At 35.0% G+C, this 23044-nt stretch overlaps 1 protein-coding gene across 2 annotated transcripts in view; it reads right to left on the bottom strand.

The window, feature by feature from the left end:
- The window catches only part of SLC30A6 (solute carrier family 30 member 6), a 33375-nt gene that overhangs the window by 6738 nt on the left and 3593 nt on the right, over positions 1–23044 (bottom strand). Inside the window, exons 2-12 of one of the 2 annotated variants that reach the window (XM_019741662.3) lie at positions 20392–20478; positions 14995–15079; positions 14026–14068; positions 12904–12969; positions 8699–8779; positions 8083–8118; positions 7254–7348; positions 4999–5047; positions 4303–4422; positions 1209–1311; positions 225–272 (exon numbers count right to left, since the gene is read on the bottom strand). In XM_019741662.3, the coding sequence (XP_019597221.2) occupies positions 225–272; positions 1209–1311; positions 4303–4422; positions 4999–5047; positions 7254–7348; positions 8083–8118; positions 8699–8779; positions 12904–12969; positions 14026–14068; positions 14995–15079; positions 20392–20478 (813 nt within the window). Of the gene's footprint in view, positions 1–224; positions 273–1208; positions 1312–4302; positions 4423–4998; positions 5048–7253; positions 7349–8082; positions 8119–8698; positions 8780–12903; positions 12970–14025; positions 14069–14994; positions 15080–20391; positions 20479–23044 lie in introns of those variants that run through there. The other variant, XM_074331860.2, reaches the window with a different exon arrangement.

Raw genomic sequence — 23044 nt, forward strand, 5'->3', positions numbered from 1 at the left:
TAGATGATTACCATCCATGTTTATTTTAAGTGACCTGGGCTTCCAGGCTGAGCAATTCCTCAGATGTTTCTACTTTTGTCATTATGCTATGTCTCCTAATGTACTAAGAATACAAAGTCCCCTAAAATAAAATTCCAGATAGGGTTGAATAAAGTATTATTGGTACCCACTTTTTCATTTTCTAGTTATAAATTAAAATGATTTTATTTACTATTCCATCTTACCTCTCTGATAAGTTTGTCCAGCTGACCAATAACATGGGGTGGTGTTGTCTGAGGAAAAAATAAAATAAAATAAAATATGAAGCTAAGGAGATAATCAAAGATTTTTGAAACAGTGCTCCTGAAATTTTAAAAAATTGGGTTTCATACCAACCTTCGCTTTGTTTGACATGTGCCCTATCATGATTTAGGGAAGAGAAGATTCACTGGGCTCCCCTAGTGGGACAACATTAAGAATCAGACCATGTTCAGTTTTTATCTCACAAAGAAGCTGCTATCTCTAGAACCAATTAAGCTTTAAAGAACCAACCAAGCAACAAAAAATATTTAAGAAATTAACATTTTATATAGAGCAAAGTACTATACAACTATTATCTTATTGTTATTACTGCTCCTGAAAATGGATATACCACCTATAAGTTTAAGAAAAGGCATGAGGGAAAGATAGAAGGAAAAGCAGTTCTTACAGACACATCCAGCCCTGGGAAACTACCTCTCAATTCAGGTGCTTGTCCATAGGTGTTCCCATTGCTTCAATAAATAATAATTTGTCATTTTTAATTTTAAGTTTGAAATTTAAAAGTGTCACTGATCCAATGACAAGGAAAAAAACCCCAATCATAATCAGATTATACAATAGCCAAAGCACATTTATTAGGGGAAAATATGTATCTCAAATATTTTTTTAAAGTAACGTTTTTCACTTGAAACATTATTAGAGGCAAAAAATATTTATGATTTTTGTCTCATATTGTGTGTCTAATTTACGTCTAATTTATGGGCATATAATTTGTGTCTGATTTATCGGCATATAATTTCATCTGTTCTCAGTACACAAATTTCAGAGATTACTGTTTGGTTTCATTTCTAATATGGCCCTCCAATAGCTAAAAGTTTTGCAATCTGGTAGAAGAACACACACGATTTTATAATCCGGTAGAAAAACACAGCTAATATTAAGCATGTACATTGAAAGAAGATACTTACCTGGAGTAATACTTTCCCACTGTACACGCTCATGGGATACATGGTGCCAAACGTCATCAGAGCAATGGCTATGGCAGAGACAGTGTCTACAGCAAAATAATTACTAAAAGGAAAAAACAATTCTAAATCTTAAATGTATGCCTCCCTCAGCTCCTTACAATTCAATCTACCCACTGTTAATTACCTAAAGCAAAAGAACTGTTTTATCACAATTGGCCACTACTGGCAATGGGAGCATCTTAAAGGAAAACAAAAAGCTTTCAGAATCCTTTCTCGCCAAAGTTTAGTGGAAAATAGTAAATATGTTAATCAGTGTGAAGAGAGATGATGAAAGAAAAAAGTGAGCATTTCCCCACTATATATTTTCAGTCTGCTTGATATATATATAAAAAGAATATATATAGAAAGATTTCATATATATTCATTTGTTGTGACAAATTAAAAAACCTTCAACTAGTAATTTCTGATATAAAAACACTAACGGACTTCATCAGTGATTCTATCAATTTTCCCATAAACAATAACTTTGCAATAATTACTGTTAAATTTTTTCAAAATTCCCCAGGAACTTCACAAGGTGAGATCCTCCAGAAATTTGTTATAGCAATATTGTGACTGAAGTGCACCATCTCACCAGTAGTTCAGACTGTTCTATTAACAAGACAGACCAGAATGCAACGGTTACAAGCACACATTTTAACTTTTCCCCATTTGTTGGGAATAGAAACATGACTTAAGACACAATTCATGCCTTTAAAATAACAAGAGATACACTGTGGAAAACATAATAAAGCACTTTGGGTGCAAAGGAAAAGGCCTACCGGGTATCATGGATGCGCAATGTGAGTGAGTGACAAGCCTACTGGGGTAGAGACAATCCAGAAAGGCCACATATAAAAAGAAGTGATATTTGAGCTGCCCCCGGCAGAGGAGCGAGGTGATGGAAGACACTGCAGACAGTGAAAGCAGCATGTTCAAGGACATGAAAATCCTGATGCAGCAATGAAACTAAAAACAGTTAATATAGGCAGATGGATGGCTAGCAAGGTTAATAGGGGCTTTATCGTGCTAACAACTTGCAATTTTTTAAAATATGCAAAGGGGAGGATTTTTAAACAGGAAAATATTATGTGCAGACTTGCAATGTTGAGTGGTTACATCAGCAGCAAAATAGAGTATAACTAGAGATGTGTGAGAATGAAGATTGGAAGACTAGAAGACTATTCTAATTCAGCCAAGGAAATGATGATAAAGGTTTCAATTTGGCTAGCAGCACTGGGAATGGGAAGGAGGGAACAGATAAATAAATATTAAAAAGAAAAATTAAACAAGACTAAGCGACAAGACTATTGTTTACAATAGCCAAAACATGGAAACAACTTAAGTGTTCATTGACAGATGAAAGAATAAAGAAAATTTGGCATATATGTGTACACGTGTGCACATGCGCGCACGCACACACACACACACACAGAGGAATATTCAGCCATAAAAAAAGAAGGAGAGGGTGGCCAGTTAGCTCAGTTGGTTAGAGCTTGATGCTCGTAACACCAGGTGTTGCCGGTTCGATCCCCACATGGGCCAGTGTGGGCTGCGCCCTCCACAACTACACTGAAACAACTACTTGACTTAGAGCTGCTGGGTCCTGGAAAAACACACTTAAAATTAAAAAAAAAGAAAAAGAAAAGAAGGAAATCCTGCCCCTGCCATTTGAGACAACATGGATGAACCCTGAGGGCATTATGCTAAGTGAAAGAAGTCAGAGAAAGATAAATACTGTATGATCTCACTTATATGTGGAATCTTAAAAAATTAAACTCATAAGAAATAGAGAACAGATTGATGTTGCCTGATACAGGGAGTGTGGGGGTGGGGGAAATGGGTAAAGGTGCAAAGGTTCAAACTTCCACTTATAAGGCACATTAAGTTCTGGGGATGTACAGCATGGTGATTAAATTTAAAAACAACAACAAAAAAAAAAAACCCACAAGACTAGGTGACCAATTAGAATTGGCTTGGAAGAGGTGATGGGGGGAGGAGGGAGGAGAAGTAGGTATTTAAGAATGTTTAATTTTTTGAGTTTAAGTCAAAAATTGAATTATCTATCATATAATCCAGCAATTCTACTTCTGGGCACATACCAACAAGAATTGAAAGCAGAGACTCTAACAGATATTTGTACACCCATGTTCACTGCAGCACTATTCACAATAGACAACAGGTGGAAACAACTTTTTGTTGTACCCATTAAACTAACTGTTGAATGGGTACAGAGTTTTAGTTGGGGAAGATGAAAAAGTTCTGAAGTTGAATAAGGGTGATGGTTGTACAACAATGTGAATGTACTTAATGCCACTGAACTGTATGCTTAAACATAATATGATAAATTTAGTGTTATGTATGTTTTAACACAATTTTTAAAAAGAATGCAATGGAATAGATGGTAGTAGCATTCACTGAGACAAGATATACAAGAAAAAACAGTTTTGGAGATAGGGGAAAATAGGTTCAGTTGAGGCAGGCATGGATAAAAGTTAGATAGTATCTTTTGGAATTCAATCTAGATCTGGGCTAGGAATAAAGGTTTGGGAAACACACAGAGGTAGTCAATAAAAATGAATAATTGTATGTGATCTCCCAGGAAAAATAATATTAAGGACAAAATCTAGTATACACGAACATTTAAAGGGTAGGGAGTCAAAGAATCATATACCATTAAGTGTTAAGCTTATAGCAGCTGTAAAGTCTATTTCCTAAAAGGCTTGCTTTTTTAAAATTACTTCACACCTACTTCCTCTTCTCTTCTCTGTCAGTGATAGCAAGCTGTTGCTTATTTCTCTTTTACTGTCCCCTTCTCAGTTTCACTCATCAGGTAAGCAGTAGGGAATTAATTCGGCATTATTGATTGTGGTGAAAAATATTTATTGAACACAACCCTTTCTTTTTCAGATGAAGACACTTGAGGACAAGACATGACCAGTTACACAGGTCAAAAGCAAACATGCTATAAGCTTAACCCTATCCTCCTGTCAATGCCCTTAAAAATCAGACCCCAGGATTGGAAACACACTTCACAAAAATAAAAAATACTTACTTAATTTCAATTAGCATGTATGTAATACAAAGAGCAAATGCTCCAGCAAGATCAATCAAAACAAATGGATTCATTCGGGGAAGGAAGATACTGCTGAGTCCTGGAATAATTCCACATAAGCTATGAGAAAAACAAACAAAAAGAGTATTCATTAGCAGAACTCATGTAACACTGATGAAAATCTTGTAAATGACTTGTATTTTAATATCATTTGTCTTTTAAAGAAAGCAAAAAGGATTTGGGATCAAAGCTTCCTCACTCATAAAGGTCCCTTTTGTATCATCAATTAAAAAGTAAAGGAAGGATCTTATCTGTGAGACTCATGTATTAACCTCAGCAATTAATCATGGAAGTTCCCATGATCGATGCATTTTTTGTGCATCCTTAAAAAATCTCATATTTTGGGGTGGCCAGTCTGCTCAGTTGGTTAGAGCCCGGTGCTCTTAACAACAAGGTTGCCGGTTCAATCCCCACATGGGCCACTGTGAGCTACGCCCTCCACAACTAGACTGAAACAACTACTTGACAATTGAAACAACTACTTGACTTGGAGCTGACGGGTCCTGGAAAAATAAATAAACACTTAAAAATAAATAAAAGTTAAAAAAAAAAAAAAAAAGGCACTGCAGGCTGTAGCTCTCTGCACCTTAAAAGAAAAAAAAATCCCATATATTATGAAATCTCATAACATCTTACCTTCGACTAAGATCTGCAACATGCTCTTGAAGCCAACTCGTACTAGCAGCTTTAAGGAGAAAATACTTACATTATCTACACAGAAGAATAAACTATCAGAAATACTTGATTTCTTTAATTTTAAAAATAAGTTTGGTAATGATCCATACATTACAAAAGGACATATTACTTCTTAATTACATAACCTTTTCCTCTTTATATGCCTTTAAGATACTAAATCAAAAGCAACTACAATATATAGTTGACCTGAGGAATTAGTGAACTTATATGTCATTGTTATGTTAATTTGACGTTTTAAAGGCCCTTTCTACTGTAAAGCAGTTTCCTAACCAGTATGCTGAGAATGGGTTATAGGTATACCAATTATTAATTCTTGCAGCACTTAAAGGCCAGGTAGAGACCTGGCTACATCCAAAGACACCTGTCAGTTACTGTCCCTGGACAAGTAGCCTCCAGACTCAAGCATCCTCTTACATTTATCCCAGGGTGCTACTTTATCCATTCATTTTATTATGTGTATTATGACATAAATAAGATTAGCACATCTTACATAAAAGCAGCATAATGGAGCAGTTAAGAGCAGCCTCTGATGCCAAAATACCTGGCTTCAAATTCCACCTCTGCCCTTAACTAGATGTGCGGCCTGGGGCAAGTGACTTGATCTCTTAGTGCTTCAGTGTAAAATGGGGATAATAAAATTATTTACCTTATATGGTTACAGGAAGAACTTAAGTGGATTATTTTGTGTAAATCATTTAGCAAAATGCCAGCAGATCACAAGCTCTCAATATTACTTTCTACTCAAATTTCAACTGATGTCACAAATCTTGATGTTTTGGGGAACTTTCATTTCCAGCTGATGAAAAACAAACTAGGTACCCTTTCTGAAAATAAATTTGGCAATATATATCAAAGCCTTTAAAAATATTGTATATTTAACCCATTTATAATTTATTCTCTGGGAATTTATCCTAGAGAAGAATGAGAAATGCACACATGAAATACAAACCAGCTGATTAGAGCATTATTCGTAAAAGGAAAAGTTGGAAATGTGTAAAAATAGCCTAATGTTTAAAAATATTCATGTGATAGAATATTATGCAAGCATTCAAAAAATATTTTTTTCAGAGTATTTAATGAGGCAATACTCAAGACAATAGTATTGAGTATAATTTTTTCAATAGTATTGATTGAAAAAAAATACAGAAAACTGTACTAAGTATGTAAGGATACACATAAGTGCATATAAAATTGAAAGGGGTAACATAGAAAGGTTTATAGATGTTATCTCTGGGTTGTGAGACTATCAGTATTTTCTTCTTGTATCCTGATCTTTACAGAGATATTGTTTCTAAACGTTTGCATCTTTTTAAAATTTCTGGAGTGCCAACATACTACTTTACTAATTTATAAAGTTTTTTCAAAATAATTCTGGTCATGACAAATACTTAATTTTCGAGTTCACACAGTAATTTCTTAAACTCTCTCATATAAATACAACTCATACTTCACAACACTCACCAAGTCATTTAAACTTGAATGGGCATGTCATAAAGCTTTCTTCTCTTAATTGCACTGCTGTTCAAGTCAATGAGACCTAAAAAGACACTCACCTATCTCTGCTTCAAAATGTAGGTCTGTGCACACAGCCCATTTTTGTTTTTATGTCACCTCTTCATCAATCAGTGGTTAACCGTTTGGGGGTTAGTGGGATTCCAAAACATTAAAATTAATGAAAAATGCCAATAATTTAGACCACTGAAGTAATAATAAAAAAAAGTCTGAATTTGTAAAGACTTGAAAATAAAACAATTATTTCAAAAGAAAAAAAGTTTTGCTACTTTCAAATATATACCCACCCACAATTGCCAAAGAGTAGTTCCTGGGAACTTATTTAGTTAACAGAATCCAATTATTTGCAATGAGCCTATCAACTATTCTAAGTATCATGATGCTCCTAAAATGCTTGCAATAGACTTTTTGTAGGTAGGTTATACATCTAAAATATCATTCATGTTACTTGGTAAATGTAATTTTTCATCACATTTAAATTAATATGTCAGTCTTACCTGTTTTTAAGTAATGTTATTTGGTTTTATAATTCTCTGATTATAGAAGACTTAAGAACTTTTGGGGTAGTTCTCTCTTCTCTTCAGAGTATACTTTCTCATTGATTTATGAGACAACGAAAGAAATAAAACTTATTTTTATGAGAGATTAATTGAATTTTTTATTGATAAATAAAAAAAACATACCTTCAGAGACATAAGCAAAAGGTTTATTTCGAACAGAAAGCATCGTAAACAGGTTGAAAGAGAGAGCCACAAAAGTACCAACTAACAATCTTCCCCTAAAAAAAAAATAATAATAATATTCACCATTATTTTTTTCTTGGTAATAGCAATATGTAATTTCAGCATGTAAAGAAACTAAAAGATGGGAAGGCAGAGTAGTCTGCTTCTATGGTTTGGTATTAGCAGGGCCAGAATCTGAACTTGGTTTCTAGTCCTATAACCCATGTCCTGTCTATTGTTGCTCCATCTTACACAGGACAAAAAAAAGACTCTTAGCATTAACACTATCTTCTTACAGGTAACCGCTGTTATAAATTTGTATGAATGCCAATGGTATTTGGTTTACAGTACACAGCACAGGTGAGACTGCCCTAAATTAAGCTGGTCCAAAACAGCTCAAGTCCATATAGTTGGCAACTATGTGGTAGACAATAACAATTTCATCTTTTCCATAGGTGCTACTAAAAGATTCTGAAAATCAAATTTCAAATTATAGAAGACCAGATGGGGCTGGCTTAGTGAGTTGACCTGGATCTAGAAAACAATGAGGGACTTGAAGCCAGGATAGAGATAGAGAGGTCTTTCTCTGTAGTATAAGGGCTTGGGAACAGTTAAGGGTGGAGAGAGGGGGTCTTGAGATTTGGGGATTTTGTGAACTATCAATAAAATGTATGCTGCCACACTCTGAACACTGATATTGGCCAAAGTAATCGTTATTTATAAAATACCAATTAACTTGGTAACTAAACTTAATAGCAAATTATATGTTATGCCAAAAGCAAAATCTTACGTGTGTATCTCAGGCTGCTCCAAAAAGCGTTCTGCACTGAAAGAAATAAATAATGTATTATGTAAGTCCTATAAATTATAAAATTAAAAAGCTTTATTATAAGCTTTATTAAAGCTTTAACTCAGTAAATTCACATTTAAAAATATGATAACCAACTGCTGATTAGTAGCAGTGATGAGGCAATGGGACTCACAAATTATCCCCAATATGTAATGTCAATCTTTCTCTACCTAACCTGTTTCAATGAGGTTGTACTAAGCATTACAACATATCTGACTGAATCCCTTTCTTTCACTCACACCTATCTATGATTGGATTTAGTAGCCTCAACAAGGGAGAAAAGTCTGAGATATAAATAAATTATACTATTAAAACTCTATCCAACTATAATTTTATATATATATGTATATATATGTATGTATATGGTTATAGGAAGCGGAGTACAGCATTAGGAATAGAGACAGTGGAAATGTAAAAAAAAAAACACAAAAAAAAACTCTATCACTGCTCATTTTAACACCCTTCAAACCAGATGGGTGTCTCACTGGATTCTTTATGTTCCCAAAGGTGGCACAGGTGGAATTTAGAATGACAGTAGTATCATATACAAAGGTACCTTTCTTTCAATATAAAGAGAGCACCCAACTGTGCCAAGACTGTGGAAGCAAATACAGCCAGGACTTCTAATCTTTCAAACCTGAAATCAGAAAATTAATTCGATCAGCATAACTCTTTCAATTCACAAACCAGTACCTCTAGAAGACATTTACATTCATTTATTCACTCACTCAATCTACATATGTGCCTACTATAAGCCAAACACTGTTAGACCAGACTACAGAATTTCTAGAATAATAAACTGAAAATCAGAGATTAAAAAGATTGCCTATTTGTACAACATATATTTACCAGACCCACTTATGGCTCTTATTTATCTAGAATAACCATTATCTAATTAACAACTAACACTTAATTGATTCATCTTGTGTTAGTCAAAGTGCTAAACATATGAGGTCAGACAATTAAGTTTGCAAACACATCCTAGAAAAAGTGCTCCATACCTCATTGCTGAATATCACTATGGTCACCTTCGAAGTACTCCCCTTGGGAAGCTATGCATCAATGCCAGCGCCTAGTCCACCCTTCAAAGCAATTTTGGAACTATTTTCTGGAATGGCCATCAGAGCTATTGTCATATTACACTTGATGTCCTGAATGTCATTAAAATGTCTTCCTTTCAATATTTCCTTTATCTTCAGGTAAAGAGAGAAGTCATTGGGGGCCAGATCAGGTAAGTAGGGAGGGTGTTCCAATAGTTATTTGTTTACTGGCTAAAAACTCCCTCATGGACAGTGCCGTGTGAGCTGGTACATTGTCGTGATGCACGAGGAATGAATAGTTGGCGAAAAGTTCAGGTCGTCTAACTTTTTCACGCAGCCTCTTCAGCACTTCCAAACAGTAAAATTGGTTAAGTGTTTGTCCAGTTGGTACAAATTCATAATGAATAATCCCTCTGATATCAAAAGAGGTTAACAACATCACTGCAACAAGTTCAAGAACTTAATTGTCAGACCTCGTTTTACCACATCTAAATCTCCCGACACCCTACTGAGGGTTACTTTATCCACTTAAAGAAAACAAAAAGAGATAAGGAACTAGAAACACACAGAGGAAAAGTTAACTGTTTAGAGTCAGAGCTACGTAGCAAGTAGAGAAGCCAGGATTGGGAACTCGAGTATTCTGGTTCCAGATTTCATAATTTTAACCACTTACAATATTGCCTCTCACTTACACATATAATTGCAGTTAATTATGAGCATGTCTTATAATCCCTAAACTATCAGCTGGATGTCAGGGGCTGTTGTCTTACTTGTTTTAGTTTTTCCCACAACACATAGCTTAATGACATTCAATACTTGTGGTAAGTATGAATGCTTAAAATTTTTTAAAGAAACAATTATCTTCAGAAAAGATAATAAAGTAATTAAGGATGTTCATTCCATTGCTGTTTATAAAGGAAAAGTGTTGGAATTAACAATAGAACATTATGCATTATTAAAAATATAATAGAATGTATTTGACATGGAAAGATGTGAGTGAAAAAAGTGGGGTATAAAAGTATGAACTATGTGAATGCAGCAGTTATTTGTGAAAATTGATAAGCTGATATTAAAGTATATATGGAAATGCAAAAGATTAAGGAAAGCAAAGATAATCTGAAGAACAAGGCTTTAGACTACCAGATATTAAGATTTGTTTCAAAACTACAGTAATTAACATAGTTCAGTACAGGCATACCTCAGTAATATTGCGGGTTTGGTTCGAGACCACTACAATAAAGAGAGTATCACAATAAAGTCATAATCTTTTTGCTGGTGGAGTGTCTTGACTTCAATTTATTTTAAAAAAATCTGTGGAGCACAATAAGGTGAAGCACAATAAAATGAGGTATGCCTGTACTAACCTAAGACAGCCAAATAAATTGAACAGAAAAGAGAACACAGAAACAGATCTACACATACACAGTCACCTGATTTACGAAAAAGGTCACCCATAAAAGCAGTAGAAAAAGAATGGATTTTTAAAAATAAATGATGCTATATCAATTGAACAGCTATATAGAAACAAGCATACACAAAGATATAATACAGAACAAGATATGGTTTCTGCTACCATGAAATTTATATTTTAAAGGGGCAGAGGGAATAATAAATTATAAGTTCTGGTAAGTTCTACTGAGAAAATTACACTAGTCTGATGTGACAAGAAGCTAACTAGGTGATTTATTTTAGAATCTGTTTTAGATTGGGCCTAGTCACGTAATGAATGACATTAACATCTAGTAATCTTAAGATTGGAATAAGATGGAGCTCATCTTGCAAAGATCAGGTGAAGAGCATTTCAAGCAGAGAGAATAGCTTGTACAAAGCCCCTACGGCAGGAATGAGTTAGCTGTGTTCAAATTACAGAAAGAAAGTGTGGTACAGAAGGCATGAGAATGATAAGAGAAGTAGGCAGGGTCCAGCTCATATAAGGGCTTTGTAAATTAGGGAAGAGTCAGGATTTTATTCTAAGTATGATGGGAAATTATAGATGGCTTTAAGAAGAGTGACAGCACGATTTGGGTTTAAAAGGGAAAACCCTCCGGCTGATTTATGGAGAAATGAACTATAATGGGGGAGAGCAGAAACATGGAGAGCAAGCAGGATGATGGCCATTGATTAAGGCAAGAAATGAAGGTAGCTTGATTAGGATGGTAGTAGTGTAGATAGAAATGGGGGTGGGAGCACATTCTGGATGTATTTTTAGATTACCTTGACATAACTTGCTGATGCCTAAATGTGGGTAGAGAGAATAGTCAAAGATAACGCCTAGGATTTTTTGCTTGAGCAACTGAGTGGTGGTGTATTTACTGAGATGGGAAAAACAGCAGAGAAACAGGTTTTTGGGGAAGAAAACAAGAATTCTAGCTTAAGCTTCAGATACCAATTAGACACCCCTGTGAAGATATCAAAAAGGTAGTCTGAAATGAGAGATCTCAGAGCTGCAGAACTGGATTTGGAGTTACTAAATATAGATATTTCAAGCTATGTGATTGATTGCAATTATATCTGAATGATTAATTTGATTGTTCAATTGCTTCCTATTTTCCTGCTCACACTAAGCAAGTGGGCCAAAATGGAAGCTGTCATATCCTTACTTGACCTTGTCTCTTGGCCATAGTAACTTATTCAAAGACTAATCTGTTCCATCATGGACTAATCAACAGTTCTTTCTCATACTTTTCTGAACTAGAGCTGGAAAAGAGTCCTTTCCTCTCTAGGATGAAGGTAAGAAGGTACGAGTTACGGTCTGACTAGGAGTTAACTTTGTTATCTCCTACTCTTCATTGCAGGATGGTAAAGTGGTCTGAGAAACTGAAACTGAAATGCAGAGAAAAGCAAGCCTGAGCAGTAAGAGAAAGACAGCAATCCTGAGAGTTCTAGTTCTTATGCCAGTTACCTTAATTTTTCTATATTTTGGTTACATAAAATACCAAAGTCCCCATTTTTCCCCCCCAAGCTAGTTTGAGTTGGATTTCTGTCACTTGACAACGAAAAGCCTTGACTGAGAGTCAAGATTTCCATATACAGATATCTATACCTTACAAATGATTATCATAGTAACAGTCCCACCCTATCAAATTTCAGTGATCCTTATATCTTATTTTGCATTAACATTTTATGTTTACTTTGTCCCATTATTAAAAACAAACAAACATACAAAAAACCCAACCTGATTTGTTCAAAGAATATAATCCCAATGAATAGCATGGTAAAGAAGAAGGATAAATTTGGTTGAAGAGTTTCTTTACCAAAGTAAAATTCTTCTTCAAGTTGTTTCCTTAAATCTGAAAGCAACTCATATTTTTCTAGTATATATTTTAAAGACCTCTAATATAAAAGATTATCTTCCACATTTCAGTAATTTCTAAAACTATAGAAACAGAAATCTCAAACTCTTTGTTAGTCCATTGCTATCAAAACATCCAGTCTTAATTTAATTTGAACATTTCGTGTTAATATTTGTTATATAAAACAGAAAAGAGCCTAATGTCATATTAAAAGAACATTTTATTTTAATATGTCTTAAATTTAGACATTGATGTTTCTTACCTAGAATCCTCTTGGAAGAGCCTTTGCTATCAACTTTCACTATTTGATCATCATTTCACTAAGCAGGCAGCATTTATTTTCTAGAAATACTCTACCTAGCTCATTACTGCCTAATATAACAACTATTTTAATACCAATAAGTTAGCAAAAAATAATTTGAACTTACCCAAATGAATAGACAGGGCTAGGTTTCCTCATCATTATCCAGTAACTTATTAAACATGTCATTAAACTAAGTAAAATGAAAAATAAATTTAGCATTAGAACTATTGCTAGAAGAGAACATGCAGAAAGAAATTAAGTTCTCAGAATTCCTAAGTTGCTGAAAGTTATCAGTACTTACACACACTAATTTAGTAAATTATGTAATAATTTACAATCTATTCACAATGAGCATCGTAATATGTGATACTTTTAACATGTGGAGAAACTGAAATAAATTATGACACATCATTAAGTCAGTTAAATAGAACCTAAACCCATACTTTCTCTACTCAGTAAGTTATCCACCCTGAACGGTTTCTATAACTGAGCATGCAAAAAAATGACACGATAATTATGATAATATATTTCATTCTAGGCATATACAATACATTTTAACTTTGATAAACTTTATTTAATCTTCATTAAAAGTTAAACTAAATATTAATAACACCATGACAACATTCTGGATTGGATAAAACTATATTCATTTTTTGAAGTATAGTGGAGATTCACTCTAAAACACCTTACTACATATGAAATTCAGGTAATTCAGTTCCGATTGTTTGAGACCAATAAAGTAGATTTAGTTACATAATTAATGAAAAGACTTCCTTATAACATCCTCCTATGGCATGGAGCTTGAAGATACCAAGGTTTAAGCATTTTGCAATCCTTATATGGAAATATGAAAGGCCCCATGAAGCAGGGAGCCAACAGGTTGTCTCCCTAGTTCACAATTACTCATTTCTCAGCTATTAATGCCCTTCAGTTTTTTCCTATGTACACAGTTAAAGTGGGAATTGGTATGTTATATGACCCTGTTCTCTGGCCACAGCTGACTCCCACACAGGCAGGCACCTGGAGCAGCTGACCTAACTAATGCTAGGTATTCTCTTTTCTGTTGCTATGTAAATGGGATATTTTCCTTCACTATGTCTATTAATTTATTGTTTGTATTGTATGTTCTATGTTGATAATTTTACTTACTTCGCAGATTACTTTCCTTTAAGCAATGAAAACCATGAATTTAGTTTAACAAATTCTTCATTAGCTTTAAAACATTAGGAGATTTTAAAAAACTTACCTAAATAGGTCAAAAATGGTCAGGTAAGTATAGGCAGTTAAAGCTGTAAAACACATTGATTAAAATGTTATTGAAAAAAAATAGTTACTCAATCCATTGTTAGAAAATATAGCAAATCACTGAAATTGTTCATTCCAGGAGTGTCCATTACCAAAAAAACAAAATAAAACAAAACAAAAACTGACTCACTGATTAACCTCATAGGCTGGCAATTAACCAGTAAATTTTATTAGTATATGTAGCCAAAGTTTGTGAGTCCAAAACCTTACTTTAGAACCTGATTTTTCCATCAGGAAAAATAAAGCAATATATGCTCAAAAGACCTGTGACAGTATTTTTTTCCTTCTTCTGTCATTTGAGTACTATTTTAAATGTATTCTTTGAATAGCAGGATGAAAATAATGGTACATAAAAATATAAGAGGTCAAGACAATAAAATATTACAGATTTCCCTTATAAGTCTCAAAATCCTATTTAAAAATGCCATAAACTGAAGTACTAATCTATCACATTAAAAAGGAATCCCAGGGGGCAGCCCATTAGCTCAGTTGGTTAGAGCCCAGCGCTCTTAACAACAAGGTTGCTGGTTTGATCCCCACATGGGCCAATGTGAGCTGTGTTCCCCCCACAACTAGATTGAAACAACTACTTGACTTGGAGCTGATGAGTCCTGGAAAAACACAGTTAAAATAAATAAAAGTTTTTAAAAAAAGGAATCTCAGTTTTTGAAAAAGATTTAAAGTGTTTTCTTAAAAAAAAAAAAAGCTAATTTAAAAAGATAATGCTTAACAATTGAACCAAGCTTTATAGTTTACAAAGCACTTTTCAAATGGATTCTCTCATTTAAATCTTTTGAGTTATATTTCAGAATAATATATTCTGTATAAAGGAAGATATATGTTTATTTTAAATCAGAAAAATAAAAGTGAAACTAATAGTTAATTCCAGAAAGTAAGGATGGCAACATACCTATACTGTTAGTAGAACTGCACCACATAAGCAGGAAGCCAGTACATGTTAAGTTTATTGCACCAAAAAGCAGTATCTTCCAGGACTGTGAAAAAGAAAATAATTTGTGAAAAAGAAAATAAATTTTATTTGCATATTGCTGATAAACTTCACTGAGTCTATTCAAATTAATCTAATTCATATTTTTGATATTCAAAGGAATAAACACAACGTCCTTCAAATAAGTCAGTTCACATTTTCTAAATTTACCAAAATTATCATCAACCAACTTGTTTCTAAAAGAATAATTCTAGATGGGAAATAATACAAAAGAAAATAAACTCTAACACATAAACTCAAATATCGTTTTGTTTCTATAAATATGTACATAGAAACAATGATAAAGCAAATGGGGCAAAATGTAAGAAATTGGTGGATTTGAGTAAAGGGCATAAAGGAGTTCCTTATACTAATCTTGTAACTTTTCTGTAAGTTTGAAATTATATCAAAACAAAGTTAGCCCACAGAAGGCAGTACTTGATTATTTATCAAATAAATTGTATGAAATAGGACCAGAAAATAGGGAAAGCACTTCTATAGTTTAGAAGTTCATAGAAGAGGGAAGACCTGAGATACACCTTGAAAAATAGCTAGGATTTAGTCAGAGGAGGGGCATTCTAAAAATAAAGGAAGAAGACATCAAGAAGTGAAGTGCTTTTTATTTTTGCTCTGCTCCACTCCCTACAAAGAAGGACCTAGTTTGTTTGAAAGCAGAGGTGAAAAAAAATTAGTGAAAAGGTAGTTATTTGGAGGTGTTAAAATTAAACAGATAAAATTGCAAAGGTCAAACGTGGTATAAGATGGTTTTAGATCGCAGATGGAAGGTGTAGTTTAGAAAGGAAGAGCACCACCTCTGAGAAAGGTGAGGATAAAAATGTGACTGAAGGGATAGAAAAATTGTGAGATAGAAAAGAAGTGACTGTGAAGTAGCGTTATAGAAAACAAGAAGCAAGGCCATTTTCCAAAATTAAGGGATATGGTAAAGTAAGACTGGAAACTTAAATCCAGAGGAAAATCTGCAGAAGAGCTGTTGTGGCAAGTATACTATTAAAGCATCAAAGAGGAGAACAAGAATTAACAGCATGAATTTATGGTAGACACCATTTGGAACTTCCTCTACACCCAGGAGCAAAACCAGAGATGCAAGTGAGGTAGGGGTGTTTGAGACTTAAGAGCTGACATGACAGGGTAATGGGACAAGGGACTTTAATACTAGTGAGGACATTAATGAAATGAGTGGACATGGGATCTAGTCAGGACAGGGATTCAAGAACAGTCAGGAAAGGAGGATAAAGCATGTAACTTGAAAATGATACTCTCTGCAGCTCTACTACTAAATCAACACATATTTGAGTGTCTGTTTTGTAACAGACACACTATTCTAGGCATTAGAAATACAGTAGTGAACAAAATACAGATCTTCTAATCCAGGTAGGATGAGAGACAATAAGCAAATACAAAAGGTCAGGTGGTGATAAGTGCCAAGAAGAAAAAAAAAAGTACAGTAAGAACACAGTAATGGGAGATATGGAAGAGGTGCTCTTCTAGATAGATGGTCAGAAAAGACCTGTTTGGTAAGGTGACGTGTGACCAGATATCTGAAAGAGACAAAGGTGCTAAGCATGCAGATATCTGGGAGAGAAAATGTGAACCACGGTGCAAATGCCCTGATGTAGTCACACAACAGCCTAGCCAACTGTCCCTCCGTGTCTTTCCTTAAGGAAAGAAGAGTTTGTGAGACTGTGCCTTTCTGGGACTTTGTTCCATCCTTATGTTTACACCTTATGTCTCTCTGTCTGGTCCCCAAAAGATGGTTTGCAGCCAAAGACGGGTAAGATATCTCATGGGAGATACAACCTAAGCCAGGCGGAACCGAGTGGGGACCTCCAATGAGTTGCCTTAGAAAAATATGGGAAGGGGCCTTGCCTCCCCTTCCCCCTGCCTGGGAAAAGCTGTTGCCGGCTCTGCCTTTTCCCTGGCACCTGTTTGTGAGAGACGTTACAAAAACAATAAAGATCAGTTCTCTCCACTTAGCTCAACAGAACTGTTACAAAATAAGAGACTTGACCATGAGAAGGTACATACCTTAATTAAGACATTGTGGAACCTTGTGCTTCAGCTGTTGACTGACAAAGGGTGATTGAGATAAATATTTTTCTGTTATGATGTGTGAGTTTCAGAGACTGTGTAAGAAACAATGTTGCTTTCTCTTGTTTTTGTATACCTATTCAATAAAAACTCCCAGTCGGCCTTATTCTGGGCTCCAGTCCTCTGAGACTGAGAGACCCCTGGCCTTCTGAGAGGTTTACCTGCATTAAGTCTCTGTTTGTTTCTTTCTTAAAAACTTAACCCAAACCGCCCCTTCTCGCACCCTCACTGCCCTTGTTGCGCTGGACGCGACACCCTGATAGAAGAGTACCTGGCTAAGGTCAGCTAGTCAAGACAGGTGAGAGGGAGTCTGGGGCTACATCAATCAAGTAATGTCTTGTATGCCAGGAAAAGAATTGGGATTTACTCCAAATGGAAACTTAGTTTTCATTTTTAAAAGATCATTCTGGCTTCTCTATGTATAATATACTGCCTGGGGGCAAGGATGGAAGTAGGAAGACTATTTAGAATGTGATTGCAATAATGCATGTGAGAAATGATGGTAGCTTTGTAGGTGGTAAGAAGGTATTAGGAGAGTCAGATTCTGGGTATTATATTGAAGATAGAACTAGCAAGATTTACTTACAAAATGGACCTGAGATGTAAGGGGAAGCGAGGGGTTGAATAACTCCAACGTTTCTGGTCTGAGCATTTGGAAGAATAGAGTGGCCACTTAGTGAGGAAGTAATAGAAAATCAAAGTTAAGGTTTGATCATATTAAATTTGAGATGCCTGGTAGACATCCAAGTGGAAATGATGAGAGGGCCATTATATATCGGAATCTGGAGGTAGGGGAGAGGTTAGGGATTGAGATATAAATATAGGGTCATCAGCATGTGGTAGTGAAAGTGTCACCTAGATGAAATGAATATAAAGAAGAGAAGCTGGAACTAAGTCCTGGGAACTCTAAAACGTACAGATCACATAGATGAAAGTGACAAAGGAGACTAAAAAGTAATGGCCAAGTAAATAGGAAGAAAAGCAACAGTGGTGTTTCAGAGTCAAAGTGAAAAAAGTGCTTTCAGGAGGAAGTGATAAATTTTTATCAAATGCTATTGGAGGTCAAGTAAGAAGGGAAATGGAAATGGAGATGACTATTGATTTTGATAACACACAGGTTATTTTACCTTGTAAAAACTGTTTCTGTGGATTAATGGAGACTAGAGCCAGACTGGTATGTGTTTAATAAAGAAAGGGAAAAGATAAAGTGAATAAAGAGAGTGAAGACAATTCTTTTAAGTAGTTTTGCTATAAAAAGCAGAGAAATGGATTGGTAGCTGAGAGTGGAATATATGGCATGCAAGAATGATGCAAGAAAGAGAATGATGGAAAAAGGACCACTGATGCAAGAGACAGAGGAAAAATTATAGGAATATTGTTCTTGAGTAGACAACCAATGGAAAGATTAGTCTTATATAGCAGACCAGACAGTTCATTCATAGAAACAGGAAAGAAGGCAGAGCGTTAGTAGATGTGCTGATGATAGAATGTGGAAATTTTCTTCTGATTACTTCTTTCCCTTAGTGAAACAGGAAGCAAGATCAACAGGTTAGAGAGACAATGAATGACGTTTTGGAAGTCTGAGGAAATGGTATGAAACAGTTGTTTAGGAAAGTGGGAAACTGAATGAACTGTAATAAGAAGATATAGTAGGGCAGCACTAATGGTAATCATGAATTTAAAGTAAGACCAGTCAGCATGGTTTTTGTTTCCTCAGCTACATTTAGTTGCTTGGGTGCAGGTACAGAGTGACAGAAAGTGAACTTAATGAGGTTAAGATTTGCCAAGGAAGTATGATAGGAAGTATAACAAATGGAAGGGAGGCACAAAAGAGCTGAAGGCACATGCAAGAAAATGGTAATAATGGACTACAGAATCTAAATTGGATAAGAAAGCAAATGGGGATAAGAGAGGTAAAAAATAGTGAAAATATGACAAAGTCAATGGATTAGAAGTCCTAGAAAAATTGAAGAATTATTGGAATTGGAGTAATAGGAGTGAACTGGAAAGACAAGAGATGGTGACTAATGAGTGAAATGCCTGAAAATGAGAGAATGGGAAGATAGTTATTATAAATGATAAGGTCTATGGTTTGATCATAGGAGTGGATGGCTGGGAGGGATGGAGGACAAGATTATTTCTGGTGACGAAGTAAGGAACTGAAAGTTACAAGGATCTTCCACATGAAATATGAAATCACCAAGAACTAGCACAGTAGTAGTGAAGAAATGAACCAGATAGAGCTCTTAAAATTTAAATTATGATCGAGATTATGTGCGTAATTCTGGATTTCTACATCACTTTTATTCCTACTACATATTCTGCAGTATTCTGTGCCTCAGTAATGTGCACTATTAACGAATTTCCTATTTACCTCTGTAATACAGTTGCTTTCCATCAGTATCATAGAGCTATATCTATCTGTTCTCAAAAGATCATTCTAAATGGACTAGATACACAAGAAGCAGATGAATTCCCTAAAATTGGCTCTTGAGTTTAACATTCAGGACATGATAATATTTCCAAATACTAGAATTATTGAGTTCTAACAACATTCTAAGGTTTTAGAAACAGGATATAGTGGTAAAGAACAAAGAAGTCTCTAGTTTAGTATCACAATACATGGCCAATACCATTAGCACTGCTTATTATGTTCCATTGAAGCTAAGTTTATTTAAAATTCATCAAATATTTATTGGGTGCTTTTCTTTTATAAAAAATGAGCAAAACAGACATAATCACTGGCCCCAGGGAATTTATAATTTAGACAATAATGAGAGCAATGAAAACAGAACAATAACTAGAAAGTCAACATTGGTAACCAAAAGGGTACCAATTATATCTTTTCATTTACAATCTCAAACCATATTTTTCCTGCCTTATATTAAAAATGAGAAAACATGGCTTCAGACTACATCCCTTTCTTTTTTAAAAAAATTAATAACATAAGGCAGTCACAAAACAGTTTTTCTTTAAAACTCTTTAGAATTAGAATAAAAACTAACAAGCCTAGCTTCCGTCTAAGCAAAACAAATGTATGCCAAACTACTGTAATTTTACATTAAAAAATTACTTACCCAACATAAAAAAATGAGGACGGTGTGGTGGGATCGAGAATGATTTCTACTTGCCTTAAAAACTACTTTTTTCCCAATGTTATAATGTTTGTGCAATAAGTAAAATTAGGGTTAAGGAATAAAAATAACTTACCCTTCGGTCAGCTGCTACAAGTCTAAATTCCTGTAATAACTTGCCAAAAAAAGATCTTTGTGGTTTTCGAAAGAGATGAATTGTCCCCTTTAAAACAAACAAAAATATACAAATCAGTATTTAAGTATCTAAATCCCACTAGAGTGGGATTTGCTACTCAAGAACAGGAAACCATGTGAGAAAGCCTCAGTACAAAACAGTTCAAGTACATATGAGAAATTAGCTTATGATTATCCAACACCAGTGGGAGAAAATATGAGTTAGTCAATAAATGGTGTTTAGAAAAAAAAGTTGGATCCTCACTATACTCCTTAACTCTAATTTTTTTTTATTATTTTAAAATTAAAATATAAAATTAGAGTACTTGAAGAAACTATGAATGTATAATTTTATAACTCTGGAGTTGGAGAAACTTTTTTTAGTAGGACATAAAACCAAGAATCTATGAAAAAAAAATTTATAATTTGATTGCTAAGTGTCATGTACTTAAATATTTGGGTTTTAAGTTTAACAAAATATTTTCCTAAATGGTAAACGTCACAATCACCATAACAATCATAGTACATTTCTACCTCACTAAAGTTGGCAAATTTGACTCAAACACTAAAGCTCCACAGAAAGCAGCGGAACTCGGTGTTAACAGATTAAAAATGTGAAAAACTTTCAGATCCAATTCAAGCAGAGGCACGATTTTTCTATAGTTAGCATCTAGGAACATCTCAGTAGTTATAGAAAAGCACAGCTCATTCCTTCAAAGCTTATATATACCATTAATTGCATTACGCTGTGACTCAGGAAAGGCAGAAAATAAGGCCTAGTACTAGAAATCTGACATAAGAAACAGCAGAAAGTTTATCATTGTTGAGGCCAAGTGATGGCAACATAGGGGCGGCTCATTATATTATATACTCTACTTTTGTGTATGTTTGAAATTTTCCACAGTAAAAAAGTAGTAACGTAAAAAATACTTTAAAAGGTAAAAATAAAGCATCAGAAAATGTGTTACTGTAAGGGGGGTGGGGGGTGAGGGGTGGGAGATGAGGGTAAGGGGGATCGAATATATGGTGATGGAAGGAGAACTGACTCTGGGTGATGAACACACAATGGGATTTATAGATGATGTAATACAGAATTGTACACCTGAAATCTATGTAATTTTACTAACAATTGTCACCCCAATAAATTTAATAAAATAAAATTAAAAGAAAAAGTGTTACTAATTTTGGTATCCAAATAAAGGCCAGTGTATGTGTGTAACCCTAAGGCTCAAAGCCAATTCAGATGAAAAGGAACAATATGCCATTTTCCTCTGAGATGTTAATAATTACTAATGTTAATGAGTCTACTCTGTTCTTAAACAATTACATTTTCATCCCAAAGATAATTCTGCTTACTGCTCACTATCACTGGATATCTTCTAACTTCAGCCCACCTTAAATTATTTAAGTTGCTTTAAGTTTCAAGTTAAGACAATCAATGAGGAATGTCCTAAAGGCAGGGGCCATTTCGGAAGCCATTCTGATATTGAACAAAAACACAAAAATACCACGTTCATGTCACTCTTTCCAAAATTATATTGGCTCTCCATGACTATCAGGATCAACTCCACATTTTACAATCTGGAATTCAAAATCTCCAATGATTTAGCCTCAGTTTCTTTCCAGTTTTATCTCTTGCTCCAGATAGAAATCCTAAACTCCAACTAGATCGGTGTACCCATGTCTCATGATCATACCACTCTATAGAGTGAAAAGGCCAGTCTTGTCTAACCCAAGCTCCAATAGCCCTATAACACTTAGCAAGTTACTTGGTCTGTTTCCAAATCTAAATGAGAGTAATGAATAGATTAAGAGTACTAGAGTAAGGCAGGAAGTACTCAATTGCATGTTTCACTTCCTACATGAAGACTTCTTAGATTATCCCAAACTATAGGGCATTTTATGCCATTTACTTTGTATGTAACCATAGGATAGTCTTCATCTTTTCATCTTACATTGTAAGTTAATTTTTTAGTAACTTCACTAATGACAAGGGCTCTACAGTTCCTTAACATGTTTTTAAGACAGCACTGTGCTTTGCACGTAGCATGCTCTTAATAAATAATACATAATGGGTGACTCATAAAATCTTTCTGCCCCAAAACTTTTCAAATAAAAATTAAATGGGGCAGGCCCGGTGGCTCAGGCGGTTAGAGCTCCATGCTCCTAACTCCAAAGGCTGCCGGTTCGATTCCCACATGGGCCAGTGGGCTCTCAACCACAAGGCTGCCAGTTCAATTCCTCGAGTCCCACAAGGGATGGTGGGCAGCGCTCCCTGCCACTAAGATTGAACACAGCACCTTGAGCTGAGCTGCCGCTGAGCTCCCAGATGGCTCAGTTGGAATGTGTCCTCTCAACCACAAGGTTGCCAGTTCGACTCCCGCAAGGGATGGTGGGCTGTGCCCCCTGCAAATAGAAACGGCAACTGGACCTGGACCTGAGCTGCGCCCGCCACAACTAAGACTGAAAGGACAACAACTTGAAGCTGAACGGCACCCTCCACAACTAACATTGAAAGTACAACTTGACTTGGAAAAAAGTCCTGGAAGTACACACTGTTCCCCAATAAAGTCCTGTTCCCCTTCCCCAATAAAAACAAACAAACAAACAAACAA

Source organism: Rhinolophus sinicus, chromosome 2 (genome assembly GCF_057876585.1).
Source record: "Rhinolophus sinicus isolate RSI-liver-muscle chromosome 2, RSI-T2T, whole genome shotgun sequence".
Classification (NCBI taxonomy): Eukaryota; Metazoa; Chordata; class Mammalia; order Chiroptera; family Rhinolophidae; genus Rhinolophus; species Rhinolophus sinicus.